The 17358-nt window shown below is 35.9% G+C and overlaps 3 protein-coding genes across 3 annotated transcripts; 2 read left to right on the top strand and 1 right to left on the bottom strand.

Moving 5' to 3' along the window:
* Positions 1 to 3172: 3172 nt before the first annotated feature.
* Positions 3173 to 7286, top strand: LOC137715911 (laccase-17). The gene is made up of 6 exons (XM_068455272.2): positions 3173 to 3453; positions 3681 to 3832; positions 3961 to 4205; positions 5524 to 5652; positions 5784 to 6758; positions 6876 to 7286. The coding sequence occupies exons 1-6, from the start codon at positions 3334 to 3336 to the stop codon at positions 7004 to 7006; spliced, it is 1752 nt and encodes a 583-aa protein (XP_068311373.1). The 5' UTR covers positions 3173 to 3333; the 3' UTR covers positions 7007 to 7286.
* Positions 7287 to 11350: 4064 nt separating this feature from the next.
* LOC137716226 (laccase-17-like) lies at positions 11351 to 16779 on the top strand. The gene is made up of 3 exons (XM_088691380.1): positions 11351 to 11479; positions 11687 to 12654; positions 13005 to 16779. The coding sequence occupies exons 2-3, from the start codon at positions 12231 to 12233 to the stop codon at positions 13133 to 13135; spliced, it is 555 nt and encodes a 184-aa protein (XP_088547506.1). The 5' UTR covers positions 11351 to 11479; positions 11687 to 12230; the 3' UTR covers positions 13136 to 16779.
* LOC137716162 (uncharacterized) lies at positions 15624 to 16785 on the bottom strand. The gene has a single exon (XM_068455569.2). The coding sequence runs from the start codon at positions 16666 to 16668 to the stop codon at positions 15847 to 15849; it is 822 nt and encodes a 273-aa protein (XP_068311670.1). The 5' UTR covers positions 16669 to 16785; the 3' UTR covers positions 15624 to 15846.
* Positions 16786 to 17358: the final 573 nt, after the last annotated feature.

Genomic DNA, 17358 nt, shown 5'->3' with positions numbered 1-17358 from the left:
CTATATGAGTTGAGAAAGAACCACACATTATAAATTAGAGAAATATTAATAGCTAGTTGGTTAATGTAGAGATATTGAGATCAAGAAAATAATCAACTAAGAACAAATTAATTTGATATCTGCATAGATAAACCTAAAACCTGTAGTAGGTGCACCAGCAGGGGTAGGTCTAGTGAGCCTGATGACGACGATATATACATTATATATCGACCTGGTCAGTACATACAATGAAATCTTACCATCCACAGTCGATTTGGATCACGACATTCAGTGCATGCACAGCTACCTTTGCTTAACACAAAATCACGTCAAATGAGGTTTCCCCATCGACACTATTCATCCCATGAGATAATAATTAATTTAAAGAAAGAATATTATATTAACAATTGTAACAACGACAGCTTCATATGGCAACCTTTTAATCTGCTTTTTAATTACGATTAAACACTGTACGTGAGATAAGTTGCATTGCATGTGGAGTACATGAGGTCTAAAACTTACGTTTGAATAAATTAACCTACAGAATTGTCCGCGATATAATAAGATATATAATTTGGCTTTTAGAGAAAAGGGCTTAAATAAAATGATTCTTTGAATATAACCCGAAAGGTTTTCTATACCTAAAAATGATAATTTATTGTCATTTAGTATTACGGTCTAGTGGTAACTTAGTACTACGGTCTAATGGTGTTTCTCTTCACTTGTAAGTGAGAGTTCTAGGTTTGATTTTTGACAAAGGCAAATTTGAACTACATTATTTTTAACTCATTGTGAGGCTTAGCCTACTCTCCCACCCCATAGTGTAAAAATATTGTTTGTTAATAAAAAAAAAGATTTATATAAAATCACAGGTTTACTACTATTTACAAAAATGCCATCTTTATTGTCTACAATATAACCTCCACCATCAAAGTTGAAAAATGTAACCATAGATTCATTATCACCCATAAACATAACCTCCATTTTCATTATCTAAAAATGCCATCTTTATTGTCTATAACTATCTACTTTTTGTATTTTGTTTTGTTTTTTCTTATTTATTCAAATTTGATATTGTGTGGAGAATGCACTAGTTTAGGTCCGATAGTTTCATGGTACGGTCATTTAGGTAAGTTACATAGTTTAGGTATGATAGATTCAGTACAATCGATTTGATACGATTTGTATTTTTATGTTTTAGTTTACTAGGTCTGATAAATTCGGTACAATCAAATCTGGTATGGTTGTATTTTTATGTTGTAGTTCATCAAGTCTGATAGATTTGGTACGGTTAATTAGTACAATTTTTATTTTTTATGTTTTAGTTCATTAGGTCTGGTCAATTTGGTACGGTTTGAATTTTTTATGTTTTAGTTCACTTGGTCCAGTAATTTTTGTATTATTGATTCGTTAGGCCTCATACATTATTTATAATTTGCAAAATGTTTTTCAATTTTTTTGTGTTTGAATCCCTAAAAAGGGTAATATAGGCAAACTAAAAATACAATAAATTCATTAAAAAAGGTAATTAAATCTAACATAGAATATATAAGCTGATGTCAACACGAATCAAAGAACTATTTTTAGTTTTTCATCTTACATACGGTATTATTAGAAACACAATTTTTTTACAAATTAAAATCGAGTTTTCTATAATAATTAACAATAGAGCTATTTAGACCACGAGGAAATTCTAAAAACATATGCGAAAATTAGAAGGGGGGTTAGGGCCGTAGGGGAGAATCTAAATGGGGATGACTGTGTTTTTCTTTCTATATCTTTCCTCATCATATTTTCTTTATTTTTCTGTATTTTTTTTTATGCTCACATGTATTTACTTCTAGAAAAATGACAACTAAATTATAAATGTGAAATTAAAATTAAAAATAAAATATTTATTAGATGGTGAAGTACTAAGTTTTAAGGCAAAAATGACACTCGATCATATTTTTCATATCACATTTGTATTACTTCTCTAATGAGACCCACTTGTATTGGTGATCCCTACCTACATCAGAAAAGTGAAACAAATAGGACAAGTATAACATTACCTTTTTAATGTTAGATGGTGCATGTATTAAATGGGACAATTCTTATTTTAAACAAAAATGCCACTTTTACCACATTTTCCATAACGTATTTGTACAAAAATGGGATTGCTAGTTTCTTACCATCTATTTGTATCATCATTTTGTACCACTTCTGTAATATATATGGGACTCATATGCGTTGGTGGGTCTTACCACTATTATAGAGATTATACAAATGTATAAATTATACTCAATTTTTAATCACCTCCTATTCAAATATGTTGAATGTCTTTTTAAACAATCAATATTATCCACACTAATGGACTAACAATAATGTAGTTCAAATACGTTGAATTAAAAATGAAAGAAATTTAATGGAAATGGTGCTCCAAATCTTTATACATAAAGCCAATGGCCCAATGAACAATGTTTTATGGTGTCACAAGCTTCACCAAAATAATTGGACAAAAATGCCTCTCAAACAAAAAACTCCAAAAGCAACCCAAAATTAGTTTTTTTTTTTTTGTCATTTTAACAATGTTTTTTGAATAATTAATTTTTTTGTACATTTTTTTTTAATAATTAGTACCTCATAATAGACTAGCAATAATATGATTCAATCAGTTATTCATTAAATATTATTTTCTCTATTTTTAAACATGTTCGAAACATCTTAAGAAGTATACCACGTATTTTAATAGAAGTGATGAGAAATTTTATTTTTTAAGTTATTAACTTTTTAGCACACATATCCCACCATTTGTATAGTAACACGTGGTGTACCATCCTGTATACCGGTCACACTAAAAAATCTCTCCTTATTTTGTAGTCTTAGCTAGAACATTTTCACTATTTACTCCTCACAAACTAATTAATAAACTGATTTGTGATAGGCCTATTGCATCTGCAAGAACAGATGCATGCCATCTGTTAATAGATTCATTAAACATTATCATAATTATATATATAGTTGTTGCTGAGCCTGGAAGTTTTTTGGTAGATCAAAATCACGTCCAAACAATGGAGAGACGTGGAATACTTAGGAAAGATTCGACTTGAAGGAAAGGAGGTCAACAGAAATAGAATGTCTTTGACACCACTCTACATAACAATTGCGTTACACATTAAAATACATACCAAAATTGATGAAGCTCTTCACCTCTCTAAATATAAAACAACACCAAACCTTCACACACCACACAGTACTTCATTTCAGCAGCTTCAGTTTCATCCAAACCCTAAATATCTCTCACTTTCTTCTCCACCCGCCCCCCCCCCCCCCCAAAAAAAAAAAAAACAAAGAGAGAGAGAGAGAGAGAGTAAAATGGGAGTTCCTCTTCTTTCGTCAGCAACACTTCTTAGACTCTTCCTCTTTTCTCTCATTACGTTGTGTCTCATTCCTCAGCATGCTCTTGCAAGCATAACGAGGCACTACAAATTTGATGTATGCTCATACGTATAGAAAATGTACTTTTGTCAAACAGTTTGACATTATATAGTCTTGTTTGAATGTGTGGTAGAGATGTCAATCTTCAAATACCATTCTAGTTGTCAATATCAGAGCAACCTCTAAGACAATATCTTGTCGCACATATGAAGTTTGTCTCTATACATGCACATGTTTCTATTTTCCTTTGGTTCTTATTTTATGTCTTTTGTATGATTTTGCAGATCAAACATCAAAATGTGACAAGACTATGCCACACAAAGAGCATTGTAACAGTAAACGGGCAATTTCCAGGGCCTCGAATTGTTGCTCGGGAGGGTGATCACGTCCTTATTAAAGTGGTTAATCATGTTCAAAACAACATTTCCATCCACTGGTAATTAACAATTGTATACAAGTTCGGAAAGAATGTATATGTGCTCGCTTAAATTTGATGCCATGCATGCAACTTGAATCAGGATAAAAATGAAGGTTAATTAATCATTAATTTCTTTAAACTACCAGGCATGGCATTCGACAGCTTCGATCGGGGTGGGCTGATGGACCTGCATATGTTACCCAATGTCCTATACAAACAGGCAACAATTATGTCTACAACTTCACCATTACAGGCCAAAGAGGCACTCTTTTCTGGCATGCTCATATATCATGGCTTAGATCAACTGTTTATGGTCCCTTGATCATACTTCCCAAGCGCGGTGTACCTTACCCATTTGCTAAGCCCTACAAGGAGATTCCGATCATCTTCGGTAATGCTTATCTGCATACTCCAAATAAGCATATATCAAAATTTTTGTCTTATCAATTCTGTTCTAATAAGTAAAAATTAATATCCGGTCTCTAGTTACTAATGTTCATTGACTGAGACTTTATTAGTTTTTTAGATTTTGATCGAAGTCCCTAGTATTAATTAATGTATTAATGAATTTATATGTAAGTTCCATAATTTTTAAAAATAAAAAATAGTAATTGATTTACCTTTATTAAACTCCTAATTAATTTTCAATTCAAAACATTTCTAAAATAAAAAAAAAAAATTAGAATAAGTTTGTACCCATTAATTTTATGTAAGAAGATTTTCAATTTTTTTAATCTTCAATGTAACCATTCATATAATTTTTAATATTTTCAATCTTAAATGTACCCATTCTTAAGTATACCAATTTATTATAGGGAGTTTTAACGAAACACACCCGGTATTGTTCACTTTTAACGAAAAACCACATTTTTACCTTTCCATAGTACTATTCACTACACATTTACATCTTTATTTGTCATTTTTCATTAAAACTAAAGTTTTCTTGGACTTTTCGTTAGTTTTCCTTTTATAATATGTAAATGTACCCTTTTTTTTAATATAAAATGTACACATTTTTTAATATAAAATCCATTCAATTGTTTTCTAATCCATTTTTAAAACTTATATAGGTATGTACATTCTTTTTCATTGATTTGAGAATGTATCCATGTCAAGTTTAATTGAAGAAATTTACTAATGTTATTAACCTAATATCTTTTTTTTTATGGTAGTACATGTTTTGGCAATATTAATTTGTTGGCTAATTTTGATGAATGTACCTATAATCTGTGTGTGTGTGTGTGTGTGTGTGTGTAACAGATTGGAGACTATAATGTATCTTTTAATATATATATTTTTTTGAACAAATGATATTATCTATACTAAGGGGGTAGGGAATTGATTAAGCCTTACAGTGGGCTAGCAATAATGTGGTTTAAATTCACATTTGACGAAAATCGAACCAAAGACCTCTCACTTACAAGTGAAGAGGAATATCGCTAAATCGTAGTACTAAGTGACATCTTTTAATATTTTTACTTTGACACATGATATGTTTTATTTAAAATCTCATTAATATAAACAACTACAATTTTTAATTTTTAATTTAAAAAATATAATAACCTACATATAAATACATTACCCATACATTAATGTCAGAGACTTCGATAAAAAATTGAAAGCTAATAAGGTTTCAGTCAAAGAACATTTATAATTATGGACGGCATCCATAATATCCCTCTAACAAAAGCTATACAATGTGAATACAGGAGAGTGGTGGAATGTAAACCCTGAAGCTGTTATTAGCCAAGCCTTGCAAACAGGTGGAGGGCCAAACGTCTCTGATGCTTATACCATCAATGGACTTCCAGGGCCCTTTTACAATTGTTCTGCCAAAGGTATTAAATTAGTGCAAAAAAAAATGATAGACCATTTCATGGTTTATAACTTGAAAGACACAAAATTTTAAATCATATTGAGCAAGTAACATTGTATATATGCGTTTTTTTTTTTTTTTTTTTTTTTGCAGACACATTCAAGCTGAAGGTTCAATCTGGGAAGACTTACCTTCTCCGCCTAATCAACGCTGCGCTCAATGATGAGCTCTTCTTTAGCATTGCAAACCACACCCTCAAAGTGGTAGAAGCTGATGCGATCTATGTCAAACCCTTTGAGACTGACACAATTCTGATTGCCCCGGGGCAGACTACAAATGTTCTGCTCAAGACCAAAGCAAATTTCCCCAATGCCACATTTTTCATGACCGCTAGGCCATACGCGACTGGACTAGGCACCTTTGACAACTCCACTGTTGCTGCTATTTTAGAGTATGAATCACCCTCCAAAACCCTCCATTCAACCCTCCCAATGAAGAAGCTTCCGCTCTTCAAACCAGTTCTGCCTGCTCTAAATGACACATCATTTGCAACAAAGTTCAGCAACAAACTTCGTAGCTTAGCCAATGCACAATTCCCTGCTAATGTCCCCCAAAAGGTTGACAAACACTTTTTCTTCACAATAGGCCTTGGAACCAACCCATGCAGCAACAGTAACCAAACCTGCCAGGGACCTAATGGGACAATGTTTGCGGCTTCAGTCAATAACGTTTCTTTCGCAATGCCAACCACCGCTCTACTTCAAGCCCACTTCACGGGGCAATCAAATGCGGTTTACAGCCCTTACTTCCCAAGCAGTCCTTTAATTCCATTTAACTATACAGGCACCCCACCTAATAATACAATGGTTGGCAATGGTACAAAGCTAATGGTACTTCCATTCAACACTAGTGTGGAGTTGGTGATGCAGGACACAAGCATTCTGGGCGTCGAAAGCCACCCTCTTCATCTTCATGGATTTAATTTCTTTGTTGTTGGACAAGGGTTCGGGAACTTTGACCGGAATAAGGACCCTGCAAACTTCAATTTGGTCGACCCTGTTGAAAGAAATACTGTGGGTGTGCCATCTGGTGGATGGGTTGCAATACGATTCCTAGCAGATAACCCCGGTGAGTTAGTTAATAGAGAGCAGTACTAATACTATAGTGTTGCAAATCTAAACTAGCTATTGAATTTAATCAAAGATTTTATCCTAATAAACCATGTGTTAAAAACTGTATATGCAGGTGTATGGTTCATGCATTGCCATTTGGAGATCCATACTAGTTGGGGCTTGAAGATGGCTTGGCTAGTCCTAGATGGAAAGCTTCCCAACCAAAAGTTGCTTCCTCCCCCAGCAGATCTTCCCACTTGTTAATGCTTGACTCGATCTGAGCTACATTTTTTGGATTGGAAACTGCTCCCATTATTTTGTAACCCTTGTTTTATAACTGTCAGCTTAAATTTTCTTATGCACTTGTCCAATTAATTATGTTTCAATAATTCTTGTACTGATTCCTGTGGAATTTTTGTTCATTCGAATTTTTCCATATGGAGTTCGGGAAGAAAAAGGTTGAGGGGATACTGTAAGGTTTCAAATATTCTAATGTAATTAAGAGGCTGAACATGAAACAATGGATATTGTACGATTTTTTCCACGACGTATCTGATAGCTAATTGTATTTAATTTTTGGTCATTGTTTTTCAACCAATTAGACAATCACTTAAACTAAGGATATGAAGTTGCAATCCTACAAAACTCTACAACAGTTTATACTTTCGTAATAACGACGCCGGATTTATAGAAAACAGAATTAACTCATCTTCGTGCTATATGTCTAGATGCACTACAGTATAGGTGTCTATCTACACCATTGCCCAAAACCAAAGAAAGAAATGAAGAAAAGGAGCACCAATCCACCATAAACCACCAACGAAGCTACCGGTTGCATTAGGACATTGCCGCCATCATGAGACATGAACAAATGACACAAACCCAAAAGTTTTGGACAAATCTAACATGGACAAAAGGGGCACTATAATCTAGAAAATCCATATCACAAAAATTCGACATCATCTCTCGCAGTCCCACGATACCTTAAAGGTACGTTTGTGCCACCGGACTATTTCAGACTGGATTAGCTTTAGGGATTAAACTAGACTGGCTTAGGACTGGTTTGATATTGATGTGCTTTGAAAAAAAATTGTTTCTGCTGTGCTGTGAGAATAAGTTTATTTTTGCTGCTTCACGTTTTCAGCTTTTTTCTAACCCAAAACTGTGAAAATAAGCTGTTTTGAAGGGTTTACCAAACACCTTTTTGAGCTCAGCTGTTTTTTATACTTACTTTTTATAAAAGCACCTCAGTACCAAACCAGTACCTAGTCTAAGTATTGGTTTGGTACTGAGGTGCTTTTATAAAAAGTGAGTATTAAAAAAAGTTGAGCTCAAAAAGGTGTTTGGTAAACACTTAAAAACAACTTATTTTTACAGTTTTGGGTAAAAAAAAAAAGCTGAAAACGTGAAGTAGCAAAAATGATCTTATTCTCACAACACAGCAGAAATAGTTTTTTTTTTTTTCCAAAGCACAACTATACCAAATCAGCTGGACTAATTTAATAAAACGTTTAATGTAGTGTTGGACTAAGAAACAGGATAACTAAAAGACTCAAATATTATATTATTTAATTTACATTTATTAATAATTTATTATTAATTTATCTTCTTTTTTTCTTTTCTTTTTTTCTAGAATCATCTCTCTATCTAATAGCCAATATCTTTTTATTTTTTATTTCTAAAATCATCTTAACCCATTCCTTTTTTCCTCCGCTAGTCTCTCACTCTCCTCTCCCTCTTTTTATCCTCTGTCACCATTTTTCTCGAATTCTCTTCCTCTTTGTATACCTCTCCCTATTTTCCTCCACCCACTCTCTCCCTCTTCTCTCCCATTTTTCCTCGTCCACTCTCCCCCTCTTTTCCTTATGCAGAGATTCTCGCAGAGGATTTATCGGAGCTCTCCACCCAGCACCTTCACTGATTTTCTAGGAAAATCTCAAAATTTTATGGTGATTTTGCCTTTTTATTTTGAATTTTTTTTGGGGGATTCGTTTGCAGGTGCTTAATTCTGGGGGTTTTTCATTTTTTTTGTTTTGAATTTTAGGTGTTGATTTTGAGATTTAGGTAGTGGGTTTGAGATCTTGGCATGGGTAAGGGATTCGAAGTTGCAGACGACAAAGGTGTGCAAACGATGTTGTAGACGGGATTAGGAATCCCATGCTTTTTGGGGTGTCTCACTAGGACGACCTAGCGAAGCACTTAGTCGGAACGAGTCCGACTTAGTCTCATTTAAGTTTAGTCTAGCTTGCATCAAACATAGGATTAGTATAGTCTTAGCAAAGCAATCCAGTCGAATGAACTTTAACGAGGGTAAAAAACACACCTTAAAAACCTAAGAGGAGGATTTTGGGAGAAGAATTGGATTGAAACAAGACAAAAAAAATGATGGAGAACCTAAACCTAAACAAAGCTAAGACATGGACTTCATCACCACAAAGGAGACTATTCTTGGCAACAATAGAGTATAAAAATGGAAGAAAAGGGATAGGAGCTGAAGGGAGGAGGAAAACAGAAGTGCTTATCCTTCCTCTTTCCCCTACTTCGACTTTTGCACTAGGTTGTCGCTGAGGATAGGGTTTTGCAAATCTTGATTTTTAATAATAAGATAACGGTTTAGTGATATATATATATATATATATATATATATATATATATTTTCAACTTTTAAGTGAAAGTCTTTAGTCTTCATTTTTTTACCTGATCATAGTTACTCGTTTTGAAGTGATTTTTAAAATCACTGAAAGTGTTTTTGATGAAATTATTTTGCATTTCAGAAGCATTAAAGTGCTCCATGCAAGAATCATCAGTTATATGCTTCTTGTAGATAGTACTTTAAGTGCTTTTTTAAGGTTTACTTGCATTTTTACTAAGAATTGGTTCCAAAACATTTTTATCAAAAATATTTTCAATCATTTTAAAAACACTTCTAAACAAGCCATTCTTTTTTATAATAAGAAGCCTCCACACAAATTGCTGATACTTAAAGGGACATATACAAGTTGACAATAAATTTCACATTACATTCATTAGTTCCCTCACTTAACTACTTGTGTATACATGCATGCAAAGAGTTGTTTATGCGTGTTACCTCGTGACAGACTCTCATAGTTGTTGCTAAGCCAGGAAACTAATATTAAGTAGGTCAAAATCACGTCCATTTATGCAGAGGGACGTGGAAATACTTAGGAAATGTTGGACTTGAAAGGAAAGGAGAGAGGTCAACAGAAAATTTTGATTGTCTTTGACACCACTCTAAAGTTGTTCTAACAACCATGTACGCATATCCCTAATAGTATAATAGCTACTCGACCAAACACTACTCTTCCCTCTCCTCTAAATATATACACAACCCAAATGCTTATCTTGAGTTCACCTAATTGGAGCAGCTTCTCACTTTCTTGCAGAAAAACGAGAGAGAGAGGGAGAGAGAGTAAAACGGGTGTTCATCTTCTTTTAGCTTCACCATTTCTTAGGCTCTTTCTCTTCTCGTTCATAACATGTCTCATTCATCATCATGCTCTTGCAGGCATAACCAGGCACCACAAGTTTGAAGTATGTGCATATTCCTCAACGCATGTATAATTATATATAGACACATCAACGAGGAAAAATATTACAGTTTAACATGTTATGTTTCTCAAATAAAAAATTTGTATATCATTTGGTCGTTTGATCATCACAAAACACTTTCCTTAATTTCGAAACGAGAGATACTCTAATCACAGTTTGATCTGTTATGCTATGAAATCAATCTCTTCGTCTTTCCCATTGATCATTTGAATTTGTATTTGAATATAGGTTGTCTAGATTAACTGTCTAAAAATGTACTATTCATGATACCTAACAAGATAACATTGACCCCTTAGCCAAAGCTTGTTACATAGATGAAGTTTGAGCGCTTGCAGATGCATGCATGCATGCAGCCTTTTTTTCCTTTTTGTTTTGGGTTCTTATGTTTTCCCCTTTGAATGGTTGTGCAGATCAAACAACAGAAGGTGACAAGACTCTGCCACACAAAAAGCATAGTAACAGTGAACGGGCAGTTTCCTAGGCAGAAAATCATTGCTAGAGAGGGTGATCAACTCCTAATTAAAATGATTAACCATGTCCAAAACAACATCTCTATCCACTGGTAATCATCAACTACAACTTCATAAGCAATATTGAATCTAATCATCATTCTTTGCTTAAACTTCATTACACACCATCACCATGCATAACTAATCTAAATTAAGTGTTGGTTAATATTGTTAATTAATTTCTTTAAATTACCAAGCACGGCATTCGACAGCTTCAATCGAGGTGGGCTGATGGTCCGGCATATGTGACCCAATGTCCCATAAAAACAAGCAACAACTATGTGTACAACTTCACCATTACAGGCCCAAGAGGCACTCTTTTTTGGCATGCTCACACGTCACGGCTCAGATCAACTGTTTATGGGCCCTTAATCATACTTCCCAAGCACGGTGTTCCGTACCCTTTCACTAAACCTGCAAAGATGTTCCAATTATTTTTGGTAATTAACTTTGAACTATATTTTCTGCCTATAATAATATGTATACCTGCTGAGAAAAGCTATATATACAATTTATACTTGAAATACAGGTGAGTGGTGGAATGCAGATCCTGAAGCCATAATTAGCCAGGCCTTACAAACAGGTGGAGGGCCGAATGCGTATGATGCTTATACCATTAACGGATTCCCGGGGCCCTTACACAATTGTTTTGCCAAAGGTATTAAATCGACTATGGAATGGAAGTTCGTACAAACTGTCAATTGTTATTGATAATGTGTCGATATCATTGTAACAAAAAGAAAAAAATGGAATCGATATAGGCTCGAGAATGTAGTGCTTCCATTCGATATTATAGAACAGATCATGCGAGAAGAATTTATGTTACTCTCATCTCAATTGTTTTGCACATGTGACTTTCTTGCAGATGCATTCAAGCTAAAGGTTCAACCTGGCAAGACTTATCTTCTCCGACTAATCAACGCAGCACTCAACGACGAGCTTTTCTTCAGCATTGCAAATCACACCCTCAAAGTAGTAGAAGTCGATGCCGTCTATGTCAAACCCTTCGAGACTCGCACAATTCTCATTGCCCCCGGGCAAACCACAAATGTTCTTCTCAAGACCAAACCCAACTTCCCCATTGCCACATTTTTCATGACTGCAAGGCCATATGTGACTGGCCAAGGCACATTTGACAACACCACAGTTGCTGGCATTCTAGAGTACGATTCGCCATCCAAAACCAAAACCCTAAACACAAAGAGACTTCCGCTGTTGAAACCCAACCTCCCTGCCCTAAACGACACATCATTCGCAACCAAATTCGCCAACAAACCACGTAGCTTAACACTCCACAATTCCCAGCTAATGTCCCTCAAAAAGTTGACAAGCACTTTTTCTTCACCATAGGCCTTGGAACCAACCCTTGTAGCCAAAACAAGCAAACATGTCAAGGACCCAATGGGACAATGTTTGCAGCCTCAGTTAACAACATTTCTTTTGCAATGCCAAACACTGCCTTGCTACAATCCCATTTTTCTGGGCAGTCAAGTGGGGTCTGCATTCCTGACTTCCCAACCAATCCCATAACGCCATTAAACTATACTGGCCCCCCACCAAAGGATACTATGGTGAGCAATGGGACAAAGCTGATGGTGCTGCCATTTAATTCTAGGGTGGAGCTGGTGATGCAGGACACTAGCATTCTTGGTGCTGAGAGCCATCCTCTGCACCTTCATGGGTTCAATTTCTTTGTTGTGGGTCAAGGGTTCGGGAACTTTGACCCGAATAAGGACCCTAAAAAGTTCAATCTGGTTGACCCTGTTGAGAGGAACATTGTGGGTGTGCCCTCTGGTGGGTGGGTTGCTATCCATTTTCTGGCTGATAATCCAGGTAACTATTTAATTGAATTGAACCTAAAAGTAAATTGTTAAAATCATAATTATATACTATTACACTACCAATCGCATAAGAGAGAAATTCTTGTGTCCGTCACTCTGGATTACAAGGTGATTCGATCATCTAACCTCTATGATTCAACATCGTTCACTCATGGTGCCCTAATCGGGCATCTAGGAACGAGAATTCTATCATGATCATGGAAGTAAGACTTACGTAAAGACAGAGAAGCATCAGTTGTGTGATTAGTAATAGTGAGTGTGCCAATAATAACTCTCAATGATAAATCAAAATTTCTAATTGTTGGTTGATTGCTTGTTAATGTATCATGTGTGAATACACAGGAGTATGGTTTATGCATTGCCACCTGGAGATCCACACAAGTTGGGGCTTGAAGATGGGTTGGGTAGTCTTGGATGGCAAGCTTCCCAATCAAAAACTGCTCCCTTCCCCTGCAGATCTTCCCAAATGCTGATGATCTTTTCAATCCATTACTTCTGACCATAACTTGTCCAAAGAATTTCCTGACCCATTAATATTTGTTTATTCTTTGGCACCTTTTGGATTTTAATTACTTTGCCAAATTAAATTGTTTTGAGTGTGATTGCACATTTCTTAAGAGGAGCTTAGGGAAGCAAAAGAGTAGGACAATACTTAATACTCCAATTATATTATTAATGTACAATGCCTCTCAATATTCAGTAATATTTACGAGCAGATTGTTGCTGTTCTTTTTCATTTCTTGGAATACAAGAAACAAACACACAAAGGGAATGCCCTGCATTATTTTGAATTTAAATGTACACTTTTGGTAACAAAACAAGAAGTGTTTGTTGAATTATCCGGCAAAAGCGTGTCGTCACACAAAGCTGAGATTTCCCAGTACAAGGAAGAAACCAACCAACCCCAGTTTAGCATATCTGTGGATGCAGCCGAAGGGAATAAGATCGCCCGAAACGTACATAGCCGCCCAAGCAGAGGGATCCTATCTTCTCTCAGGCGTCCGGAAGTTACTCCATTCTAATCAAAACAAGAATAGCATGGTTTCTTCTAGGTTTGCAGCAGCATGTCACGACAGAAGAATGATCATTGATTGAATGGATGGCATGTTAGTCTGCATATTCAAAATCCACCACCTAATCAACAGCTTTATTCACAATTTGATGTCATAACACGTACGATTAACTAGAAAAAGTAATTGTGTGAAGTACTACCATGAAAAATTGCACAACCAAAAGAAAAATGAAGTAGAATTACTGTTTCACATAATTGATTAATAAGGATTTCCAGTTAACGAGCCCTGTGATTGATTGATCAGTAGTAGACGAGCAATTGTGTCGAAATAGCTTTCATAGGGGTTTCATGTTAATGGAGCCCTATGATTGATCGATCAGTAGTAGACATGCATTCACGTCATACAGATGATATTAATTTCTATGCAATAAGAGTCCCTATATTCCTTACCAGTATATACCTAAGAATCCAAAGAATTGTGTACGGTTGTAATACGACATTCCACATAGGTGCTTAATTACTTAATTAATCAATTCAATGCTTTGTATTCAAATGATACAAGTTGAATTCCTAATAAACAAAATTGATATCTATTATGTATCTATCGGTTGGTGATATCCGCCAAGAAAAATATATTCTTGCCAACATACTTGATGAGGAATCAATTGAATCTGGTTTGCAAAGCAGTAACATTATGCTTCAATAAGAATGAGACATCAGCACCAAAACATATAACAATAAAAAATTCCGTCTGCGGCTCACCTGTACAAGTACCTCCAAACGAGGTCCGAAGTTGCACAACAGACCCCAGAAGTACACAACTTTCGCATTCCTACTTACAGTCACGGCAAACCCAAACTCTTCAGAGAGTACATAGGAGATGAGAACAATGCTTTCACAGATGTATCCGTTGATGTCAAAGTTGAATTTCACTTCATCCTCTCCTTTGCTATTGACTATAAAACGCAATCCCATAATCCTTCTTCCGCCAATGGAGACTTTAGTTTCTTCTGGGACACAGAGAACCATGTTTTTTTTCTGGTCAAAAACACAGAGAACCATGGAGTTCCCATAAACTGATTAAACCTTTCCTTCTTTTATATCGAAAACAGAGGGAATTCAAATACACCAAACATACATAATATATCTAAAGAATCATTGTAGAGAATTAAGGATTCTATAGCTTCTGCAGTATTCAGTTGTTGAACTGGTCTTGTGTACTCTTCTTTTTTGTGTTTTCAATTACATAAATAAACATGGATATGATAAGACAAACAGGAAGAACAAAAAATTGACAAAACAGAAAGCAAGATGGTTGGACAATTTTGTTAAATAAGAGGAAACACGAACATGCAAGAGTTGATACCGAGATAACATACCTGGTAGTGCTGTTATATAACTGTGTACCAAAGTATCTGATAGGTTCAAGAGTAATTCTGTTCCAACTTCAAAAAGGTATAACCCTTGCGGAAACAACGTGACATACTATTTAACCATGTTTATCCTACAATTCACTGTATTATAAAGTGGACTGATCCAGGAAGAGAAAAAGATGCCAAAAATTAAAATACGCTGGTGGAGAACCTTATGCATATGCCTGCCTAGGATCATTATATCCAAGAGCAAAGGAAGTACCAAATATCCGTCGAAGAAAAAAAGAACAGAGATTAAAAGTAAAAGGATGTACTTACACAAAGAACGTAAAGGCCTGGGATCCAGTAACTGAAAGAAGCAACCTTAATTTGTTAAAAATGTATCTACAATTTTCTCAATTGTTTAAAACATCCTCTTATGGTGCTTGCTAGCCTTTTTTTTCCCTCTCATATATGATTATTTCATTAGCCATCTACAGAATTGCAATTGATAGAATCGGTTTGTTCTTTGAAATAAACATAACACTTGACATACAAAACTGAATGCAGAATACACAAATTGAAATAACACTCAAATTAAGAACCAAAATCGATATGGCATTAACAATATTTCCGTTGCAATCAATAATATCACCAAAAACAAACTACAGCTCAGCTTAGTAATTAGCATTACATAGAAAATAGTATCCCCACAAATTACCCTGAAGGTGCTGAGCAGCAGACCTCATGGAATTCAAATCTCCAACGAATTCCAGAAAACTCAAAACCGACAACTACGAACAATTGTGTCATAGTGTTCTCAACTTTTCCTCCTCTTCTTTTTCTTATCCCCTTGCTCTCCTCCTAAAGCACCAGAGCCTCCATCTTCTAACACCCCACTCTTCCTTTTCTTACTCTCTTCCTTCTTTACCTCTTCGCTCCTTGTTTTAGCCCCGCCATCTCCCTTCTTCATTTGACCCCCGTTTTCACCGGAATTGCTAACATTGTCCCTCTTTTTCTTCTTATTTTGTGTATCAACTGAATCAGCCGGCTCTCTCTTTTCAACACCGCCATTCGCCCTCTCTGCAATTTTGACCCCGCCATCTCCCTTCTCAATTCGATCCCCATCTTCATTAGAATTACCTACATTGTCCCTCTTCTTCTTCTTCTTCGTCCTAAGTACCTCTACTGAATCAGCTGTCTCTTTCTTTTCACCACCCTCCCCTCCCCTCTCTGAAATTCCACCTCCATCTTCCCCAAATTTACGAACTTCACCCTTCTTCCTCTCCTTCTTCTTCACCTGGGCATCCACTACCTGTCGCTGCGTTTCCGGCTTGGACTCAAGCCCATGACTCACCTCACTCACACCGGTACTCTGCGCCGGATTCTCTCCGACGGTCTCTGCGTCGTCGTTTTCGGTCTCCGACCTGTGCCGCCGCGACCGCTTCCTTTCCGATCTCGGCGATTTGAGCTCCTTGTGTAGCTGCTTCACCTCCTTGAACGATGCCAAGGTGCGTCGGAGGTAGACGGTGAACTCTTGCGACGCGCCGGTGTCGCTGGAGACGAAGGAGGAGAGAGTGGAAGTCGCTTTGGACAGAGAGATTGGCTTCGACGAGAGGACGATCCCCGATACCGTTTTCATGGTTGGGAATTCTAGGGTTTTAGGAGAAAGGGGGCGAGATTGGACACATGGGTTTAAGTAAAACGCGTATTTATTGCTTTGCCAACTGAAGCTAGATTCGTCTCACCGTTCAGCTTCTCGACTGTAAAAATCAAGTTATTTCTAGAGGAAAGGATCACGATCTTTTCACAAAATTCATCAAATCACTTAATTCGAATTCTTAAAATTTAATCAAACGGTTAAAATTATTATAACTTTTAAATGATTCCTTTATTTGTAACCGTTGGATCAAATTTCAAGAACCCGAATTGATTAATTGGTTGGATTTGGAGGATGGGGTTCGGAAAAGTTCCCTTTCCATTTCTAAATATTTTTAATAACGTTTTACTGTAGTGACGGAGTAATGAGAAAATGTTTTTGGTTCGCATTCGATCTTTATTGATGTCCATTTTATGATAGAGAACAATTTAACCTATTAGTGTTGTTGATTCTAAAAAGGTTGTTTTATTCACACTTCATATATTGTTAAATACACGCACATCTAATTTTTCAATTAAATTTTTAATACACCCTACATTATTTTCCATAGTACCCTCACACTCTTGGCTGAAGCTACATGGGGACAAGGAGGGGTTGCCGCTCTATCACGTTGGAAATCGCCATTTAAGGGTGATGATTTCGCCCCTTTGGTACTCTACACCCCAAGACAAT

Source organism: Pyrus communis, chromosome 3, assembly GCF_041283825.1.
Source record: "Pyrus communis isolate YQ-2024b chromosome 3, ASM4128382v1, whole genome shotgun sequence".
Taxonomy (NCBI): domain Eukaryota; kingdom Viridiplantae; phylum Streptophyta; class Magnoliopsida; order Rosales; family Rosaceae; genus Pyrus; species Pyrus communis.
Note: the sequence above shows the minus strand (reverse complement) of the source record. Positions and strands in the feature narration are given on the sequence as shown.